At 33.5% G+C, this 20762-nt stretch overlaps 4 protein-coding genes across 14 annotated transcripts; 1 reads left to right on the top strand and 3 right to left on the bottom strand.

Annotated features, from left to right (window-relative positions):
• Nucleotides 1-1745: 1745 nt before the first annotated feature.
• LOC108461752 (protein mago nashi homolog) lies at nucleotides 1746-3541 on the bottom strand. Its single transcript, XM_017761681.2, has 3 exons — nucleotides 3220-3541; nucleotides 2648-2824; nucleotides 1746-2090 (listed from the first exon to the last, which is right to left on the bottom strand). Exons 1-3 carry the CDS (start codon nucleotides 3436-3438, stop codon nucleotides 2031-2033), a joined length of 456 nt encoding a protein of 151 aa, XP_017617170.2. The 5' UTR covers nucleotides 3439-3541; the 3' UTR covers nucleotides 1746-2030.
• A 452-nt stretch (nucleotides 3542-3993) lies between these two features.
• Nucleotides 3994-5021, bottom strand: LOC108463180 (uclacyanin-3-like). The gene is made up of 2 exons (XM_017763126.2): nucleotides 4678-5021; nucleotides 3994-4598 (listed from the first exon to the last, which is right to left on the bottom strand). The coding sequence occupies exons 1-2, from the start codon at nucleotides 4829-4831 to the stop codon at nucleotides 4219-4221; spliced, it is 534 nt and encodes a 177-aa protein (XP_017618615.1). The 5' UTR covers nucleotides 4832-5021; the 3' UTR covers nucleotides 3994-4218.
• Nucleotides 5022-11241: 6220 nt separating this feature from the next.
• Nucleotides 11242-14780, bottom strand: LOC108461240 (ras-related protein RABD2a-like). Its single transcript, XM_017761010.2, has 8 exons — nucleotides 14533-14780; nucleotides 13647-13719; nucleotides 13270-13317; nucleotides 13125-13172; nucleotides 12787-12858; nucleotides 12496-12651; nucleotides 12279-12382; nucleotides 11242-11656 (listed from the first exon to the last, which is right to left on the bottom strand). The coding sequence occupies exons 1-8, from the start codon at nucleotides 14544-14546 to the stop codon at nucleotides 11560-11562; spliced, it is 612 nt and encodes a 203-aa protein (XP_017616499.1). The 5' UTR covers nucleotides 14547-14780; the 3' UTR covers nucleotides 11242-11559.
• A 986-nt stretch (nucleotides 14781-15766) lies between these two features.
• Nucleotides 15767-20545, top strand: LOC108461988 (uncharacterized). 11 transcript variants are annotated; one of them, XM_053031551.1, is made up of 5 exons: nucleotides 15767-16231; nucleotides 16454-16571; nucleotides 16648-16751; nucleotides 17230-17322; nucleotides 17951-18449. In XM_053031551.1, the coding sequence occupies exons 2-5, from the start codon at nucleotides 16484-16486 to the stop codon at nucleotides 18041-18043; spliced, it is 378 nt and encodes a 125-aa protein (XP_052887511.1). In that variant the 5' UTR covers nucleotides 15767-16231; nucleotides 16454-16483; the 3' UTR covers nucleotides 18044-18449. The 11 variants fall into 11 exon arrangements, 5 of the variants coding, with proteins under 5 accessions (XP_052887511.1, XP_052887512.1, XP_017617482.1 ...); XM_053031552.1 differs by having other exon boundaries at nucleotides 15767-16254; nucleotides 16503-16571; XM_017761993.2 differs by having other exon boundaries at nucleotides 15767-16254; nucleotides 17954-18449.
• Nucleotides 20546-20762: the final 217 nt, after the last annotated feature.

The following is a 20762-nucleotide window of genomic DNA, read 5'->3' as shown; positions in this document are numbered from 1 at the left end:
TTGAGGATTTCAGATTTTTTTTTTTTTTTTGTCTATACATTACTTAGGAATTAAAGCTGTGAGTATTGAGAACTATTGGATCCTGCTTCTTAAATGTCAATTGTTCAATCAATGATTTGAAATTGGCAGCCCTCATTAGGACGCAGTCCTGGATTGGCTTCCATTCCGCTAGTAAGTGCCGGTCACGTACTTTGATGTTGAGTTGGCAATTGGCAAATGGAAATAATGGAATGCATTAAAGGAAGATGATTGACAAACCAATTGTGATAGACAATCTCTAAACTGGGGCTGAACTTCGTAACGCCTGAATTTCATTTAGGGGAAAAGTTAAATCTTTTTATCTTAACTGTCAAAAACAAAAATCATATTTTACAAAAACTAAAAACATAAATAAATTATTAATAAACACATTAGTTCAAATTAGGTTTTTTTTTTTTTGCTAATTCTTTGCATATATATTATATAAATTATTAATTTATTGACAAGTTAACTTCTCAAGCACAATAACCGAAGTTTGAAAATTTATGAAATTGGGATTGGTCTCAGATTGCTAGCTGTGTGATCCGTCATGTATATTGCTGGTATACAACCTCCTACTTGTTCAGCTTATAAATGGGACCGTAATAGGCAAGTAACAGCGGCTGAAGCTTATAAATTTATTGCCTCGAGCAGCTGGAACATTAAATCATAAATTTGGTTATTCTTCTGGCGTATACCTGCACCTCAAAGGGTTACGAATTCTTATGGCTTCTCTTCAAGGAGAAGATCCTTACTAATCAGGAGCGGTGGTCGCTAATGTTGCTTCTAGTTATCAATGTGGAGGGAACGTTGAGTTTGCGATTCTAAGTGTGGAAACAGATTGTCCTGTCCAATTAGCGAAGCTTGTTCTTTCAACTGTCGCTGTAACAGCTTTCAGGTATTTTCTTAGTATGATTGAGCTCTACGTTTGGAAGCAACGAAATGAAGTAGTCTTCAAGCAGCAGAACCTTTTATTCAGGAGATCTTGCCTCAATGTACCAGCTGGGCTGTTATTAAAGCAAGAAAAATAAAGAACTTGAGGAACGGAGATCATGCTATATTCATGTTAATTGGTCTCCGCCACCTCCTGGATGGAGAAAGGGAATGATTATTTGACTTCTGCAGAAAGGTAGGATACTATTCAGTATTCGAAGCGCAGCTTTGGAGCATATTATGGACGTGGTAGTCTGATAATATTTTAGCTGTTAACGCTTTAAATAGCAGCACTGAAGTCTTGGATATCAGCTACTCGATGCATTAAAGAGTTTTGAGGCGTCCCTGGTAAATCCTATTCTGCCATGTTCTTAGAGAAGCAAATAAAGCTGCGGACTTTTTGTCTATGTGGTCGCCATCAAATGACTTCAGTCTGCAAGTTTTAGATTATCCCTCCTGTTGGTATTGAAGACATATTTTCTGGTGTTATTATTACTAGATAACAAGCGATGTTTTTAGTCTGGTGCTTCACGGCCTAGTCTACTCTATTAATACCCAAGTACATACATACATATATGAAATATTTGAAGGATTAACTAATTAGTTTCCGCAAAGTAAAGATGAAATTCACCTATAAGAACGTATAACATAAGCCATGGTTGTACAAATTGGTCAGGTTTTCATCACCAAAGTTTTCAATCAGAGGTTCAACCTGCTCAATTCATCTTCTACAGAGTTTTCACCACTGGCGAATCCATTTCATGTAAGGATCAATTTAATCATCAAACCAAAGCTAGCTCAAAAAGTTTTAGATTAAAAAGTTAATTCATGATAATAATTCAAGGAATATACCTAAATAGTCAATGGAGAAAAAGGCTTTAATATACCTAAATGCCAGAAATTTCCATTTCAGACCTACATTTCCCCCCAAAGTTCCAAAATCACTGTAATCACTCCTACAAACATACCCTTAGCTTAACCATTTAAATTAATTAAAAGCAAAATGGAAGCTATACCAATAGCAGGAACAGTGAAAACAGCCCTTGTGACACCTCTGCATGGAAGAGGATTATCAATCTTCAAATAGGCTTGATCTTGAAGTGGAGCGAGATAAGAGAGAACACAAAGCACTTCAAGTCCTGCAGTACATAAAAAAGTGAACAAGGTCAGATATAGAGTCTATATTATAGACAAGCAGAAAATAGCACATCCTATAAACTTAGGATGCATAAGAGAACCAACATCCGTGGATCAGTATATGCATGAGCACAAGGAATCAGATAAACCATGGAAGAAGCCAGGGTCGGATTCCAAGCATTAAAAGGCATCTAATTACCACCCTTATATATTATGGATACTAACCGTGCTGGTAACTCGTTTCAAATATACATTGTAAGAGGAACAAAATAAACTTTAGCTTTGCCTTTCAGCATTGTACTTTTAAATAAAATAAACAAGAAATCAAGTGCCAAAGCAGAAATAAATTAACAAAAATCAATCACGGAGCATCCATCAATGAAAACAAAACCATCTTTGTTTCAAATTACCGTGTTAAAGAACGAGCGAGGCAACAAACAAGAGAAAATATACTAGAACCTTTTCCCTATACTAAATGATGCAATACAAAGGCCCAAAGGGGGATCACAACATGACTGAAGAGAGCAAAACAGCAGATTGACAATGTCTATTAACTGACCTGAACCAGATAATAAAATATACGAAGCCCTTCGGGATCCTTGCTGCTCTGAACATCAACAAGGGACCCAATCTTTGAAGTAGTGAAAGAAATATGCTCATTCCCCATCACAATCTCGAGCTCCTGCCGTCCGACACGGTCAGGTTCTGGCCAGTTGTTGTCATCTTCCTTCATGATCTAGACAAAGAATGCCCAATAGAATTGAACAATAATATCAAGAACCATAATTAATAAAAATTGCAAATTTAAACCATCCTGAGCGTCGAAAGAACCGCAAGTTACCATTAATCGAAGAAATAAATAATCAACTAAAACTAAATCTTTTAACCTAAAACCCAGCTGGGCAATTTGAAAAACTGCAGTAAAATCAGAAAATTACAAAATATTTACATCAATCAGAACTGGAAACAAAAGACAATAAATACAAACTCGTTATTTAAGCAAAACATAGAGAAAACAAGAAAAAGAAAACCTAATTTTTTATCCCAAACCCTAGGCAAAGTTGAATAAAAGTGGAAAAGAATTAAGGAAAGCATTAAGGCGAAGTAAAGGGTTGAAAAAGGATAGGAGACCTCGCTCTCGGTGATGATGCGGCGGCATTCCTTGAGAACGGCAGGGGTGAGGAAGACTTCTTTGCGGATCATGGTGTCGTTTTTGTAGTTGGAGTTGTTAGCATATCGTAGCTTCCCGTCCGGCCTGAACTCGAACTCCAAAAATTCGTGCCCAAATTTCCCTTTATGCCCTACGTAGTAACGGAGGTAAAACTCTCCGCTCTCCTCCTCGGCCGCCATTGTTTTTCCCTCTCTTTTTTTGATTGTAAGATTCTCGAAAAGAAAGCAAACAACACTGAAAACACTTCCAAGTCCAAGGGATTTTTCTGGATATATTGATGGGTCCACCTAGTTATTAGGCCTCCCAAGTTTTGTCTGGGCTGGGCCGTTTAATCTCCTCCATGCATAATCTCAGTATGAATTAAGGATATCCTCAAAATTAGAAATGTAGAGTATAATTAAATAAGTTAAATTAGAATTGATTAAATAACCTTTAAAATTTTAGGGAGATTTAGATGTATTATTGGGTACGGTGCAGTACGTTTATTTTACTTTTTGCCCTACGCTATTATCACTATTTTTACACTAATTAGAGATAAATACATTATTCATCCAAATTAACTCACAAAAACATGTTTTTATATTGGGTATTTTTAAAAACTACAAACTATTGTTGGAGTTTAGTCGATGTATGATTGACTAATAAAATATAATGATAATGATAATGATGTCTTACTGAACCAAACTAATACAACAATTACGGTTTGCTGTAATTGTCCAAGTCTTAAAGATTCCTTTTATCTCTTATAAATTTGACTTCGTAGGCTCAATATATATATTGTGATGAACATAGGATAAAAGACCTGTTTTTTAATCATAATTTAAGGCAAATTATTTAGAAGATCATAAAAACATAAATCTCCATCTCTGGTTCATAAAGGAAAAATAAAATAAAATCACACAGAATATTTGACGAAAACGAAAGCAAATAAGCCAATAAACAATAGCACTGCCTCTCCCCTAGCTCATAATTCCAACAACGGCTCCCAACAAGGCTACCATAAAACCATAATTCACGGTGCTCGGAGCTCCGCTAGGTGTTGACGGGGGAGAAGTTGTTGTACCACCACTGGGGGGAGTCCCGGAAGGAGTGGTGGAACCAGACGGAGTAGAGGGGGTGGAGGGTGAGTTGCCACTAGCTGCTACAACATTGATGGCTAGCTTCATGCCACCAGCACAGTGACCTATGGTGGGGCATATGAAATACATTGCCCCTGGATTGGACAGTGTGATGACAGTGTTCCCATCGCTGTAGGATTTAATAGCATTGCCGGTGTTGCAATTATCGTAGTCGCTCTTGGATACTTCCTCCACCGAGTGGCTGCCACCGTAGGTAAACACTAAAACGAAAAAAATACAAACAGGGTCATTCATATTGTTATCTTACTTTGGCTTAATTTTGGTAAGGAAGCAACTTACAAAGTGTGTCGCCTACGGTGAATGTTTTCCCTTGAACCCAACTTTGGTAATCTCCGGTCGTGGTCCAACCGCTGCTGTCTCCTACGGTGTATTGCTCGGCAAAAGCCGCCGGAGCTGCTAGGAGGAGGAAGAGGAGGGCTGCTGCTAAACCCATAATGTTATAAAGTTTAAAGCCTAATTTTAGTTGGAAAAATAAAGGACGGTGAAGGGACTCTTAGCACGTTATGTTGTGTTATATAGAAGGCTGAAAGTATGATTTATAGAAGCAAAAAGTCAAGCAATTTCTCTATTATTCTTACTAAAGCCAATAATTAATGTTAGCTTAATTAATATTCTTCCATCTCCTCCTCACCAAATCAAATTGAATATATATATATATATATATATATATATATATTGCTGCCTTTTGATTCAAATAAGAAAGAAAAAAAGGGTATTGATAGGTTCAGCTAGCAGCCTCTGTATGGGACTTTTTATAATCTTTGCTCTCTCACTTGTATAGAATTTAATGGGGTGAAATTGCAGAATAAAAATCAACATTTATTTTTATTTCTAATGTAATTTTAACACAAATCTTTTATCATTACATTACCCATTTGGTGAAGTCATTTTCCTTTTTAACATTTGTACCTATTAGATAAGAGTCAAAAGTTTCAGCCTAAACAAATACAGTCTAGAATCTCTAACCTAACCACCTTTGGAGAACTTGTGTAACTGAAACAGGTTGAAACTGATGTCTTGTTTATGCACCAAATTTATGTCTTAAATTATATTTTAAGGATCTATTTTGGTTTTACTAGTGTTTTTAATTTTATTTATCTACTTTAATTTGATATAATTTGATTTTTCTAATTTTCTAATATTATTAATAATTAATACATTTAAATTAATAACACTATTAATTATTGCTATTAAAATGAAAATGTACATCCGCCTTACATGTAAATTTTAAATATTTATTGTGTGCTTAAATAACATTAAAAAATTTTACTTCATGACGGTAATTAATTATTTTATCAATTTAAACTTACTAATAATACCATTTAAAAAAGCCTAAGTAATGTCAAATTAAAGTAAAAAATCAAATACTAAAATTTAACATAATACAGCGACTAAAACCATAACTAGACCCTGTTTAATAAAAAAAACCTAACCCGTTGGCCATTACATCACCAACCAAAAAGATGCTAATCAATTCAAACATTTAATATTATAATATTTAATATTTTATTATAATAATAATAAATCATTGCATTCCTATTATCTCTATGGATTGGTTAGCAATAGGCATATGATGAACTCACCATAACTGCATTTTATATTTCTGAAAATTATTGGAGTATTAGTTATCATATGATAATGGCCATGTACTTTGAAAATGAAACCTTGAAGGAGTTGGTGGAGTTGGTAAAACAGCCCCTCCTTTGTTTCTCTTCAACAATTTATATTCAAATATATTTTTTATATTTTTTATATTTTTCATATTCATTTTACGATTTATATTTAGAGTTTGTTATTATATATTTTAACAAATGAAACGTTAAAGGAGTTGGTGGAGTTGGTAAAACATCCCCCCCTTTTATTTATCTTCAATAAACTATAATCAATATATTTTTACATTCTTCATATTCGTTTTACAATCTATGTTCGGGATTTATAGTTGTCCCTTCTAATAAAAATATATTGTGGTTTACTATTGCACTCAGCCACTTTTTGGTAAATATATACTTTTAATTATACAATAAAACTATTCATGGGTTGAACAATGTTAATATATAGTATTAATGTATAATTATATAAATTTAATTTTATTAAAATATGTATCATGTAAATTTTGTTAATAGTTTTAAATGTTAAAACAGACCCATTTACATCTGTTCATATTCCTTTTACTACTATTGTATATTGTTTTTTCTTGTATTAAATCATTAGATAAAACAATTTAATATTTTTTAATTTTTAAATTACTGTATATTTAATTCTCAAATTATTTAAATACCGGTGTCGTAACCATTTTTTTGAAAAACGGGAATCGACTTGGGTTTTGAAAATTAACACAAAAAAACGGGAGTCGCCACCGATCCTTTTTGACTAGGTGTGATCGGGTCACCTCGTTAAAGTGGTTGTTTTTAATAAATAACTTGATTTATTTAAACAACAATTTTGGTCTACGCAAATCAAGAAAACAGGTTCGGGAGTCGGTTACGCACGAGGAAGGATTAGCACCCTCGATATGCCCAAAATTGGTACCTAGTTGATTAATTAGTGTCTTAGTGTCGAAGATTGAAAACTTGGAAAACTTTTGAAATACGATGCTTTTTTTTTTTGTAAAGTGAACATTGAAATGTCAAAGACATTCTCGTCTCAAAGCAACGACATGTTATATCCAGTGAGTTAGGATACGGCATTTCGAACTTTTGAGAATGAGCTTGCCATTTAAAATAAATATATTTTGACCTCTTTTAAAAGGATATTCGGTTAGTTAGGGTGAACGAGGAAGATCGAGACCCAGTAAGTTAGGGCACGTTCCTCAATTCCTAACACCGAACATTGCCTTTACTTGTAAAGATCTTGTTTCAAGTTTCAAGTGTCATACCCAGAAGTTAGGGCACCACGCTTCGTATCTCCGAAAACAAGCATTTTTAAGACTTGTGTCGTGATTTAAAAAGAATATTCCGTTATTTAGGTTAAATGAGAAAAGTCGAAACCCAGTAAGTTAGGGCACGATTATCTCAAATTACCTAATAACGGATTTTGCTTTTATGAAAGAATTGTTTGAATATATTGAGTAAAAAAAAATATAACGTGATTTATAAAGGTAAATTTTGGTATTAATAATAATGTATAATAATGAGCGTAACGATATCAAAAATAATAATGTGAGCAATTATATGAAAATGTAATAATAGCAAGCCTAGTAATGTGTAAATATAAACAAATGCATGAGGAAAATAAAACCATCGAATACATGAATAAATAAATAAAGATGCATAAAACATGACAAAGAAAAATGGCAATGATGACGAAAATAATAATAATAGCAATAGTACAAAACGATAATAATACATATGGTATTAAAATATATATATAATAATAGAAACAAAAATATATATGATATATTAAAAATATACGGGATATATATATGAAATGAGTACATAATAGTTATGAAAATATACATAATAGAATGTACAAACAATATGATATTTACAATATGTATGTACATAATATATATGATATGCATGATATAATATTAATATACATGTGCATAATATGGAGTATTATATATATGTATATATATATTAGAAGGATGCATATATGATATACAAATGCATTAACAAAACAATAATATCAAAACTAATAATAACAATAACATATAAATGTGTACGTATATATATTAAAGATATATAATAAATTTCAATAATATAGAGGTAAAAGTAGATATATAACAAAATGTACATAATAGAATATTTGAATATGTATACATAAAACATATATTAGGAATAATAATAAAACAACTATATGAATATATACAAAATATATGTAAGTAAAAACTAAAATGTCTAAAAAATATGCTAATGATGATAATAAAAATACAACAATAATGAAATATAATAATATAAATAATATTAAGATTAAAATAGGATAATGAGGAAAAAAAGGACGAAAATTAAAACGAAGGCAAATATTGGGGCGAATTTCAAAAGAACTAAAAGGAAAACGGCCGAATTGCAACACGAACACAACTTAGATGCACCGAAACTGCAATACTCCCCTTGTTTTAATATGTAGCACGCGGCCATGGACCAAGTTGAAGAGCAGGACAAATTCCTGGGTAAAATTAAAATTGAAAAGTGCTTGATTGGGAAGTCATGCGAAAGCGGAGGGGCCGAAAGCGCAAATAACCCCTCCGCTTCAAAAACACGCGGATCCAAGGCCGGACGGGTCGGGTCGGGCCGCTCCACCCCAGAACGATGCCGTTTTGCGCCTTGGGGGGAAGAGCCAAAATGGTACCATTTTGGTACCGATATATAACTAAAAAAATTGATTTTTTTTTCATTTGCTGCATGTTCTTTAAAAAAAAAAGCTTCATTCTCTCTCTCTCACCCTCTTCCTCTGCAGCAGGCCCAGAAACCGGAGAGGAGCTGACCGTCCGCCTCCGTGTCGTCCGCCGTGCCGGCCACCGTACACGGTGGCTGGAAATCGCTCCAGGTATGATTTTTTTTTTATTTTTTATTTTTTTTGCTATATTTTAGTGCTTATGAATATGTATGTATATATTATTTTTAGTGTAAATAAAAAAAAATGCTTAGAAAATAGATCCGAAAGAGAATAGTTAAACCTTGCCTTGCGCTTCTTTGAACTCCCTTCAATTTTTCGTTGCGTCTTTATGCCTATGTTTTTGATCTGTTGTTATTTGCCTTTTGATATTACTGATATCTGTTCTTGCTTTGTATTTTTAGAATCAAATATTGTTTTTCATTTCACCAAAAATGCCCACATACAAATGGTTTTCGATTTGGCCTTTTATAGGCATTTTCTCTACAACTTGCTTCTTGCTTTCTGTCTTGTCTCGTTAATACTTGCAGGTACAGCTTTGGGCGGTGGCATAGTGACAAGGGCGGTGGCTGCAGGCTGTGGGCGGTCTGAGTTAGAAGACCCTAGGTGCGGCGCACCTAGGGTTTGAAATGTTACTGTTTTCTTGTCATGGTTTGGGCCACATTGCTTTGGGCCTAGTGGGTTTAGGGTTTGGTTTGTATTTGGGCTGGGGCCAAATGGGCTTGTACAACCGGGGCTTGAATTCTATTTATATTTTAAATTGATTTTTTAATTAAAATTCACCTTTTTAAATCTTATAATTTTATCCAAATCTTTTTAAATATCGGATTAACCTTGAAATTTCATCCTTAAACAAATTTAGTGTAATCTGCTGGAACAATTTTGGATAAACAAAACTGATGCTTTGTTGTTTTTCTATATAAGCTCATCAGGCGACTTAACAGAGAAGCATCCCCAATTCAAAGTTTCGGCCAAACTTTATGGAAACCCAATCTGCACACAATGCTAAATGGATGGTTTCTAAAGCCAAATTATTCAACCCTTTTACGTAATGAATTTAGAATTTGAATTGTAGACGTAATTTGTTTGGTACTGAATAGATTGGTTTTCTTTATGAAATTTAAGGTATTAAATAGTTTGTTCGGTATCTATTCTCATATAGGTGATGGATATATAATTTTATCATGTGATTGTATTTTCATTATTATTTATGTGTTGCATCAACAAAGAGGAGATATAGAGGAGGAAATTGTGATGCTAATGGAGGTCGGTTTCCCTTATTAGGGCGGAGAGCCAGAGATTATAGAGAGTGAAGGTGGAGAGGGTATGGAGACTAGGTGCTAAAAGTAAGTTGGTAGAGTGTAAACAAGTATGCTGGGGAGTTGATACCCTTTTCATTGTCTTGAGGGATATTTATAGGCAAAGTCATGTGTAGGATGATACTAACATGTTGGATCCACAATTAGGTCATCATTGTGAGATGCGTGAGGCGAATATCTTCAATGGAATGAAGATGTTTATAATGGGACATATCTTATTATTCATTCAAATATGAGGTATGGAGCAGTTAAACTCACGTGGGGTTTGGTAACCAAAAAAATTATCTTTTTAATAGAAGGTTGAATGCCTGAAGAAATAAATGATTAGTTTTTTTAGATGGTTACGTTCCGCTTGCTAGGTGGCTAAGACAAGGAGTGAGTCTTCTAGTGACTTCTCGATCTATAGTAGGTGGAGTGTGGCCTTTCTATCAGCCATGTGTCCCTATTAATTGGTAAAGTATAACAATTATTAATAAATTAAGTGATGTTAATTCTATTAAATAATTTTAAGATAAAAACAAATTTATTATAACGAATTAAATTTTGTGATTTTACATTTAAATCTCGCATTGAACCAATTTAATGAAATTAGCATAAGATAATTTATTAATAACAAGGGCTCTATAATGGCATGGCTACACTGGCGTCAAGTCAACTTCTAGGGCTTCATATCTTTGAAGATCCATCTGTAGAAGTTCTCCAGCTACTCCATGATGATAGGCAAGACGTGGATTTGCAAAGATTTGTTTTGATGTACACTGTGTAAGCCTCTATTGCAGCAATACATATAACTTATATGATTTTTTTTTTATATAATGATTACTTCTAACTTTAACTTCTCAATCAACCTCTTAACGTTGTTGAAAGGCCACGGCTTGCTTTTCCTCACGATTGGGGTTTCCAAGCTGCCTTCTATGGAGAATTAAGCCTTTTTCTTTTTATAATGCTCTTTGCTTTTGATGGGTTCTGCTTTTCCCCTCTGTATCCCATTTCTTTGATGATAATGATGACGATTAGTTGGTTGGACATAGATGTTAAAGTGCTGCACCCTGCCTGGCTTCTAGTCTAGCCAAGGGCAAAGAATTGGTTCAACCCACATTGCCATCCATGGCCTACCTCAAAAGCAAGCAAATTATAATGCCCACAACTACCTAAGATTCCTTCCAAATTTTGTTGATCTATCAACCCATTTTCAATTACAACCTTTTGACAATATATTTATTTAATTATGTAATTTAGAAAACACAGTGACATACAGGCTTGAGAAAGAACACTAGTATTATTTAATCAACAAACAAACAATAATACATTGTACAAGCCTTCACGTTAACCAAGTGTGTAGAAATGAATTATATCCTCTACTTCTGAGGTTTTGTTCATATGAAATAAGTTTGGAACACTGATGAGGTTAAGAAAACACTTAAATCTTACACACCGTGCTGCAACTGGCAGCAGCGCACTGCAGAAGAAATAGAGAGAGCTTCCTGCTAATTCATCATTCCATTTTTTAGGAAGAGCAGCAGCCACCCTTTTGGGCAACAGGCTGTCCTCGGATTTGTACCGTTGGAGGCTTTGCATTGTTCATGGCTGGTTGGCTTGCCATTCTGCATTTAGAGACAATTTTAAAGAGCAATTAAAAAGAGCTAAAAGTAACCAACGATCAGTAGGAACCAAGACTTTGCGGTTAAATTTCAGAGAACCGAGTTCATAGATCTATACTTTCTTGTATAAGAGTGAACAATAAAACAAAACAGCCTAGAAATGCCATTCAACTGCACATGGCTCTACAGACCACAATGAATTTTTACTCTAATTGTATTATTATTCAAATAACTGATATTACTAGACTTTGAAATTGACCGAGATGGGTTAGTTTTAAGTCAACTCAACTTGGATTTTAAAATTTTCAGTATCATTTCATGTTCAGGTCAGTTTTTGAGTTCAGGTTATTTCGGTTTCAGGTCATTTTAGTTCTAAGTCATTTCGAGTTTTGCCATTCGAGTTCAAATAGTTTTGGGTTATTTATTTAGGTTATTCAAGTTTGGATCATTTTGGATTTGACTTATTTCGGGCTCAAGTTAAATGGGTTCAAGTTGTTGACTTTTTATTATCAACTTAGGTTGGATCAAGTTTAAATTTGAGTTAATTATTCCGAGTTTTCAAGTTCATTCAAAATTGACAGGTGCAGATATTACTAAAACTATTTAGGAAAAAGAATACAGCTACCTGTCCTTGATGGAAGCTGCCATGGCCATGAAAGCCTGTTCCACATTAGTTGAATCTTTTGCACTAGTTTCCATAAAAGGTATGCCAACTTCATCTGCAAGTGCCTGAAAAAAGAAAAGTAGCAATATGGAGAAAGGGATGGAGCAATGGATATGCAGTATAACACCAAAAATTACAATTTGGTAATCAGGCAGCTCTTCTTAAAAATAGCAAGTACCTTGCCTGTTTCGTATGACACAACTTTATTCGCTGTAAGATCACACTTGTTTCCAACCAGTATTTTGTTAACATTATCACTAGCATAGCGATCAATTTCACTCAGCCATTGCCTAACGTTATTGAAGCTTTCTTGGTCTGTCACATCATAAACAATCTAATACAGGAGCAAACAGCAAAAGGGAAATGAAAAGAAGGAATAAGAAAAAGTTTAAGAGAAGCATACATAAGAATTGGAAAAACCAAAAAAGGAACCGCAATGAGAAAAGCTAGAAAGGAAAAGAACACTCACTATTATGCCATGGGCCCCACGATAGTAGCTGCTAGTGATTGTCCTAAATCTTTCTTGTCCAGCAGTGTCCCACTGTACATTGAATCAAAAGCAAATTAACTAGTTAATCATCAAGAAGCTTTAATGCCAAGTATGCCAAGTGTCAAAGGATTATGAGCAATTTTCTGGGACTAAATTAATAAAATGGGAATATACAAATGGAAAAAAAAAAAAAAAAACAGCCAATGAAGAGGAGCAGATGAGGAGACAACTCATTCTACAAGGAATATTACCTTGATGACCTAGGATAGAAAATATTCAAAGAAATGAAATTAAATAAAAAACATGAAAAAACATACAATTTGAAGTTTAATGGTCTTCCCATCCTGCTCCACAGTGCGTATTTTCTACCAAAAAAAGAAAGCAAGAAGACAAGAAATTAGAATAATTGCCATAAATTTTGGCACTTAAAAGTCAAACTAACACTAAGGACTGTGTACTCACAAAATCAACCCCAATGGTGCTTATGTAACTTTCTACATATGAATCATCCTGCATTAAATAAATTACATAATGATCAGTTTCAAGATTTAGTCCCGCATAACCATCTGAAAATATCTGGAGACTTGATATTTCCAATATAAAAAATATATATAATTCAGCTACCAAAATTGTCCTCCATCGAAGTACAAATTTTATTCTCACTATGCATTATATAAGCAATGGAACATTTAAATCAATTATTACTCATTAGTACAATCCATAACATCAAAAGCGAATATAAATATAAAGGTGCTCATACAAATATCTTGAATGTGCAACAGAACTCTAAAAAGTAAAGAGATTTAATCTCAAATGCCAATTTAAGTCAAGAAACTTACAGCAAATCTCAAAAGAAGGCAAGATTTTCCAACACCTGAATCTCCAATAAGAAGTAGCTTGAAAAGATAGTCACTGCAAAAGTGTGCAACCACAGATAATATTAACATACTTCTCAATGATGTAAGAACATGATATCTCTAATTATACCACGCACAACAAAAAGTTGATTTCCATAAACGATGCAAAACAGACAACACAAAGAGACTATTTCAGAAACCAAAACTAAAGTTGATATTGTCAGCAATAAAAACTCAGAACACCAAATTATTTACCAAAGGTCAACCCTAACAATTCCGCGTCATTGACAGTTGAATTCTTAATTTTGTTGGTGCCTCAATATAAAATTCATTTCAATTCCATTCAAGTTAGAGCAGGTGAGCATATGTTTGCTACATCACCCTTGAAAAGTTCAATCAATGGACGCTTTTTCGAGTTAGATTTGCTTCTTCATCACAAATAATCGATTTGGCAAAGACATCGGAACTTACAGTATATCTTAATACTATTTAGAATCCAGTTCAAACCAAAATCCATTTAATTTTTTCTTATACCATATAGATACTACAAAGGAAGGGCGTGAATAATTGAAGAACGCATCAAAGCTCGCATCTTTTCCTCTTTTTTTTCACTAAATCCCAGAGAGAAACCCCAGTTGGAAATAAGACAACTTTAGAAACAAATACAGACGAGAAAAGAAAATCCCAATTCCATCAACAGATCTAAGAGCAAAACCTAGCGACTTTCAACACCGAGAATTATAGTTTCTTACAAAAATTTCGAGCGTCATCGCACCACCAAGAAGAAAAATAACGTCACGAAATAATAAAACAGCGCAAAAAAAAAAGTTAAAAATACTACTAAAATAAAAATAAAGAGAGAACTTACTATTCGGGATTCATGGTAGGCTGAAGAAAATAGAAAGATCGAAGGGTGAGATCGTCGAACTCGAAATGAAATTTCCGGCTATAGATCACAAAGATCTGACGCCGTTTCGCCGGAAAAATTCGGCTGAAGTAAGGACAAGAAGAAGAAGAAAGATAAAAGGGGGCAAAAGCAGAGATGAGAAGACACGCAAACGCAAGCGGGTGGAAGCCTGAAGCCTGAAGCCTGAAGCAGGGAGAGTATATTTAAAATTGAAGTAAACGGCAATTCTTCGTTTGGTTCTAAGGAACTCTTTGGATCTGGGTCTGGAGTCGATTGAACTGGGCCATTGACGTTTACTCAAGAAACAAACAATAATGGATCTGATCAAGTTCCAGTGTTTGTTTTTGGGGCTGGGCTTTGTGGCTCACTTCATTACTGTTTAAGAAAAATGCAACGGTGGATTTGAATTTCTTTTTCGTTTTTAAAGGTCAAAAATTATAAATAAATAAATTTCCTTTGCAATTTATTTCTCCAAACAAAAAATCATCAAGGACTAGTTTTTTATTTTCTTTTTTCTTTAATTTTTTCTAAAATATTATTTTATTATTTTATTTTATTTATTGTCACATAACACACAAAATTAAAGAATCTAAGGAGTGATTTCACTCAGTACTCTCATAACCCAAACTTCCCAATTGCACAAAATTATTCTTTGAAAAGTCCTTGCAATTGATTGAAAACCCCAAGAATAATTCTCAGTAAAAAAAATAATTTACTGAAAATTCAATGATTTTGAGAAACATAGGTTCAGATTATGGAGTAAACTTATCGATTTAGGATTTAGTAATCTCTTGATTGTAGGCTCACTTTTATACTCTTTTTCCATTTTTAGTCTTTAAAAAATTGATTGAAAACTCAATTTAATGTCATTTTTCATCAATTTACAATGTTTAGGGTGGGTTTGGATGGGCGGTGCATTTAACTACGGTTAGTGTAAAAACATTGGTGGTGGTGATATTAGATACTATAACGATACTGTAACGTGTGACAAAAAATAAGTTAAATGCACTGCACCATACCCTACCGCCTATGTAAACCCACCCATAATTGGCACAAAATTCTTACCTTCCATTATGATGATATATGCCACCAAAAATACTAACGCATTATCAATTTCCTTATTGTTATTCTCAATTAATTGTTATTATTAATTATTTATTATAAAAACTCAATTGTAATGGTCACTGATATTGAGGGTACAAATTTGGCAAAGATTGAATCATGTTGGCCATTGGCATATGCCTCTTTAAGTGTCAATACAAGGATAATGCTAACGCTTCGTTTGGTTCAATGTAATGGCAAAACTATTACAAGATGGTTCCAATTTCTATAGTAAAACAGAGGTTTGGTTCATTGGAATGCTTAGAACACCGAATGGCGATTACAACTTCATTCCGAAAATTATTGAATAGCCATTCAGAGGAGGAGGTGCCGAATTGGCTATTCTAGCCTCTCCACCAAATGACCTTATTTTCCCTTTCGAAAACACCCTCAGATTGAAATTTCTCAATGATTTCACCTTTTTTTTTTCTTTAGCCATCAACAATCTCACGCTCAAATCAACCTGAAAGGAAGCAAATCAACCTGAAGGCCAAAGACCCACACTTCGTTTACCGCTCCTGAGCGGTTCCAACCTATCACTGGAATTGCCTGGTGCTCAGTAAGGCTCTGCTTGTTTTTATGGTAATTTTTTTTTCTTTCTATTGAATAGAGAAGTAAATCAATGGCTTATAGTCATATTCATTCAAGAAGTTATCCATTATCTACATGGTCCAAAAACAAGGTTGATAAATTGAAACTTTCAGGTCTCATTTTCCTTTTCCAGGTTGCCATATTATTTTACTGAACATTTGTAATTGAAAAAGGTTGAACTTTTTTCTAGGTTTAAACGAAGTAGCATTTTCATTAGGTCATGGGCTTTCAATTTGCAGAACTCCCTATGTTAAATGTTCACAAAAGCTGGGTGAACAATCACTGGGCATTTCCAGAGTTGTTGATAAGTGGGTGTCTTTTAAAAGATTGAATTCAATTTATCAAAATCTTGAATTAGAAGCCCAAAGTTACTAAATTTTTTAGGGTGCAGGAAACCAGTGAAAAAGGTTGGAAAGAACGAGCATCACTTGTGGAAGGAAAGAGATTCAACTGGCTCTGGACAAAAGGCACTCAATCTTGATAGAATTGTAAGTTTAATTTGCTTATTTGTTCTACATTGGGTATAGTTTTTAGTTGTAGTATGGATTTGGTATTTGAAGTTTAATTCCAATTTTTAATGATGTTTGTGTTGCATTTGTTTTGTGATTTCACTGTTACTGTATAGCCATTGATTGAAATATGTTTTGTACTAATGTTGTTGGAGTTATTCTATTATTTACTAAGAACCCATTTTACTGAAATTTTAGGAGCCATTTTATTTTTTCCTATATAAATTAGGGCTATTGTTCCTTTTGCAACCATGGAAGGCTTTTGCTACTCATCAATAACACCATTTGCAGCTTGAACCAAACTTGCTTTATTTTGCGGTGGCTGCTTGAACCAAACTTACTTTATTCTAGGCATCACTTTTGATTGCAATCAATTTCTTTTTCGGGCTTAATTTATATGCAGTTTTAGTTGTAATGATTCTTAGGTTTGATTGACTGTATGATTAATTTGGTGCAGCGGATACAATATGCAAAGACAAAGTCAGATTGTATAGCCAAAATGATGGAAACTTTGTTCCCAGAGAAAAGAAGAAGAAGCAAGAAGAAAAAGGTGACAACCTTGCGTTTTAGTTCTTTGAATTGCTATATACATAATGCATAGTCCTTATTGACTTAAAGAAAATGGTTTCTCCTGTATTTCATTTTGTTATCGTGTGAATGTAATTATTGCAATTAACATGTTTATATTTTTCATCATTAGTCTGCTGCCCTTTTTACCATAAGAAAAATAGGGGGTAGGGAACTTAAATTTTGCATCTTCCTCTGGTTTTCTCATGCTGAAAGATTCATTGAATGATTATTTGGTGTGCTTCTACTGATTCAACCTATTTGTTCAAGATGCTATAATTTAAGTTGTGGTTGTCAGCTTTGTTATGTTTAGTATTTTCTCGAGTTAAATTAGATTTCATGAAGTCACTGATACTCAGGTGACAAAGTGGATGTTGAGCAAATAACAATGAGCTATGATAGGAACATATGGCACCCTTATGCTTGTATTTGATATGGATAATAGAGTGGATGAGGCTGGATCATTGTGGAACAAGGTTTTACATACACACAATCATTCTATCTCAAAGCGATTGTTTTCTAGGAACTATAGGTCCATGTAACTATAGGACTGCTTCAGCTATCTCTTTTTTATATTTATGCTCAAGCAGCTCAAGAATGCTCTCTTTTAGCAGGTGAACGATTCAATGAGATTATGGGAAGCTCATATTACATGGCTCCAGAGGTTCTTAAATGTAATTATTGTAACAGCCCAATTTCGGTGAAATCGGAACAGTGGTTCGGGACCACAAATCCGAGCTGAAAATAAAATTTATTTTTATTTTATTATATGGTCCGTATTATGTTATTAATGTCATGTGAAAATTTTGAAAAGAAAATTTTATCGATTATGTGCTTAATTACGAAAAGGACCAAATCGCATAAAATGCAAAAGTTGAATTCTAGTAGCTATAAGGATTAAATAGCTATGGAATTCAAAACTTGAGATCCTTATATGGTAATTAGACCATTAAGTAAAATTATGTAGATATTTTGGTGACTCATCCATGAAAATTTAGAAAAATGGCAAGGATTAAATTGAAAAGTGAAAATATTTAGTTAATTAAAATATGATAAAAGAGATATCATCTTATTTTCTCATCTTCTTCCCTAAAATAATACATGGAAACCTTAGAAGAGAGAGAAGAAACTTTCATAGCCAAATTGGGTACGTTTTCTTGGCCCGTTTTTAGTAATTTTGATATTTTTGAAACTAGGATAGCTTAATCTATCTAGTTGGGGGATTAATTTGAAAAGTTATAAAAGTATGGAAAATGGGTCATGGATGAATATGCTGAAAATTAGAAATTTATGGTAGAAAATGAAAGGCTGTTGATAGATAAACAACTTTTACAAGGTGATTTTTGATGAAAACATGATCTAGAGACTAAAATGTAAAGTTGTGAAATTTGATGAAAAATGTTGAATTTTTATGAATACATGTGCTGTAAATTTTGTAATGGGATTTTGGTTAGGCTTGGAATAGGGAGTAAATTGCACAAATTTTATTTTCCGAGCTTAGGGATGAAATGGAAATTTATGGAAAAGTTAGGGGCAAAATGATAATTTTGCCTAGGATGAAAATTAAGTCCACTTGAATGTGAAATATGGTAAATTTATGTTAAATTTACTTGTATAGATCCGAATAAACCAAATTCGGAGCAAGAATGAGGAAAGAGGAAAATGTCGGATTAGTAGATTTTACGTACATGAACATTGTCAAGGTAAGTTCGTGTAACTAAATTGTATATGTTTTTATGCTTGAATTAATGTTGAGTTTGTGAATTGTATAAATGCCATAAATGCATACACGTTAAAGCCCGATAAATGAAAGTGCTCGATCAATTATAATGCCCGACAAATGATAAATGATAAAAATGTTAATTTTATGCTTGAGTTGATTGTGAACATTTGAATTGCATAATTGCATAAATATATGAGATTGATCACATGCTTGATAATGCTTGAAAGATGCTAAATTTCATTTGAATTAATGGAAAATTCGATTGATATGTGATTTCCCAAAATGAATGAAGTCTTGCATTTTGTTGCGGACGGAATTTAACTCGGATAGGTAATCCTGATATGAATCCTCTAGAGCATATGTTATGGATTGGATTTAGCCCGGACAGGTAATCCATATCAAGCTCTTTAGAGCATATGTCATAAAAAAGGATTTAGCCTGGACTAGTAATCCTGTTATATACGTGTCTGGCTCAAGAGTGTACTCTCTGAAATAGTACCTTATAAGTACCATTGAATATGAATTGACGGATTCTAATTTGTACACCTTAGGTGTACTATAGGTGTATTCATCGATGTTCTGAACAAATTCAACGGGTCAAAATCTTGACATGAAAGAACATGAATAAGAAATGAGTTATTACACATAGTTGTCTGAAATCCATGAAAATAATGCTACATGACGAATGGTATATGAAAACATGAGATGATGATAATTGTACATGGACTTTATTTGATGAATATATGTTCATTCTTGATTATAGACTTGTACACCTTGAGTGCACTAACCATAACCTTGATATTCCGAGTAATATGAGTAAAGTTCTGATATGAAATGATCTGAACTTGAAATAAACTAGTATGAAATTATACTTGAGATATAGCAATGTGAATTATACATGTTGTGGAAAGCATATGTGCATGGAAACTTGATTGTTATTGAGCCCATACATGTTTCTGATGTTATTATGGAAAATATGACTAACTAGGGCAATGAGGATATGTGTAGGGCTTGAGGTCAAATTGAATGAATGTTCCTTACATAGTTAACTCAAAATAGAATGGATGGTAAGTTAAGTACCATGTTATACAAACTTACTAAGCATTTTATGCTTACTTAGTTTTATTTCCCTGTTTTATAGTAAATCAGAAGCTCGTTGGATCAGAAGCTCGTTGGAGATCACTCACACTATCCATCGACCCGTGTCGTATATTATGATAAATCAATTATGGTTGTAATAGCATGTATAGGTTATATTGGCCATATTGGCATTTAAATGTAAATGATGCTTGTAATCTAGCCGTTGGAATGGCTAGTAATGGTTTGTTTTGATATACTTGTAATGTCAAACTATGGTAGCTACATATATGTTAAGTAGTTGATCAAATTATGTCTAACTTGAGGACTTAACTAAGGTAAGATTATAGACATGTATGCACGTAATGGTATGCCATAATAAATGATGGAATTTGTTTAATTTGAATGCTTGGAATAGTTGGTATTGGATGTGTGCTTCAAGTGCAGGTCATGGGTGTGTTTTTGGGTGAGAAATGAAGCTAGAAATGGCTTTATTTTGTCCACACGGACATACAGAAGGGTGTATGTCTAGACCATGTGTGACACACGGTCGGGTACATGGGCGTGTAGTTAGGCCGTGTGTCCCTTTTACCCTAAATTTTGAGAAACAAAATGCTTAGAAT

Source organism: Gossypium arboreum, chromosome 8 (genome assembly GCF_025698485.1).
Source record: "Gossypium arboreum isolate Shixiya-1 chromosome 8, ASM2569848v2, whole genome shotgun sequence".
NCBI lineage: Eukaryota > Viridiplantae > Streptophyta > Magnoliopsida > Malvales > Malvaceae > Gossypium > Gossypium arboreum.
Note: the sequence above shows the minus strand (reverse complement) of the source record. Positions and strands in the feature narration are given on the sequence as shown.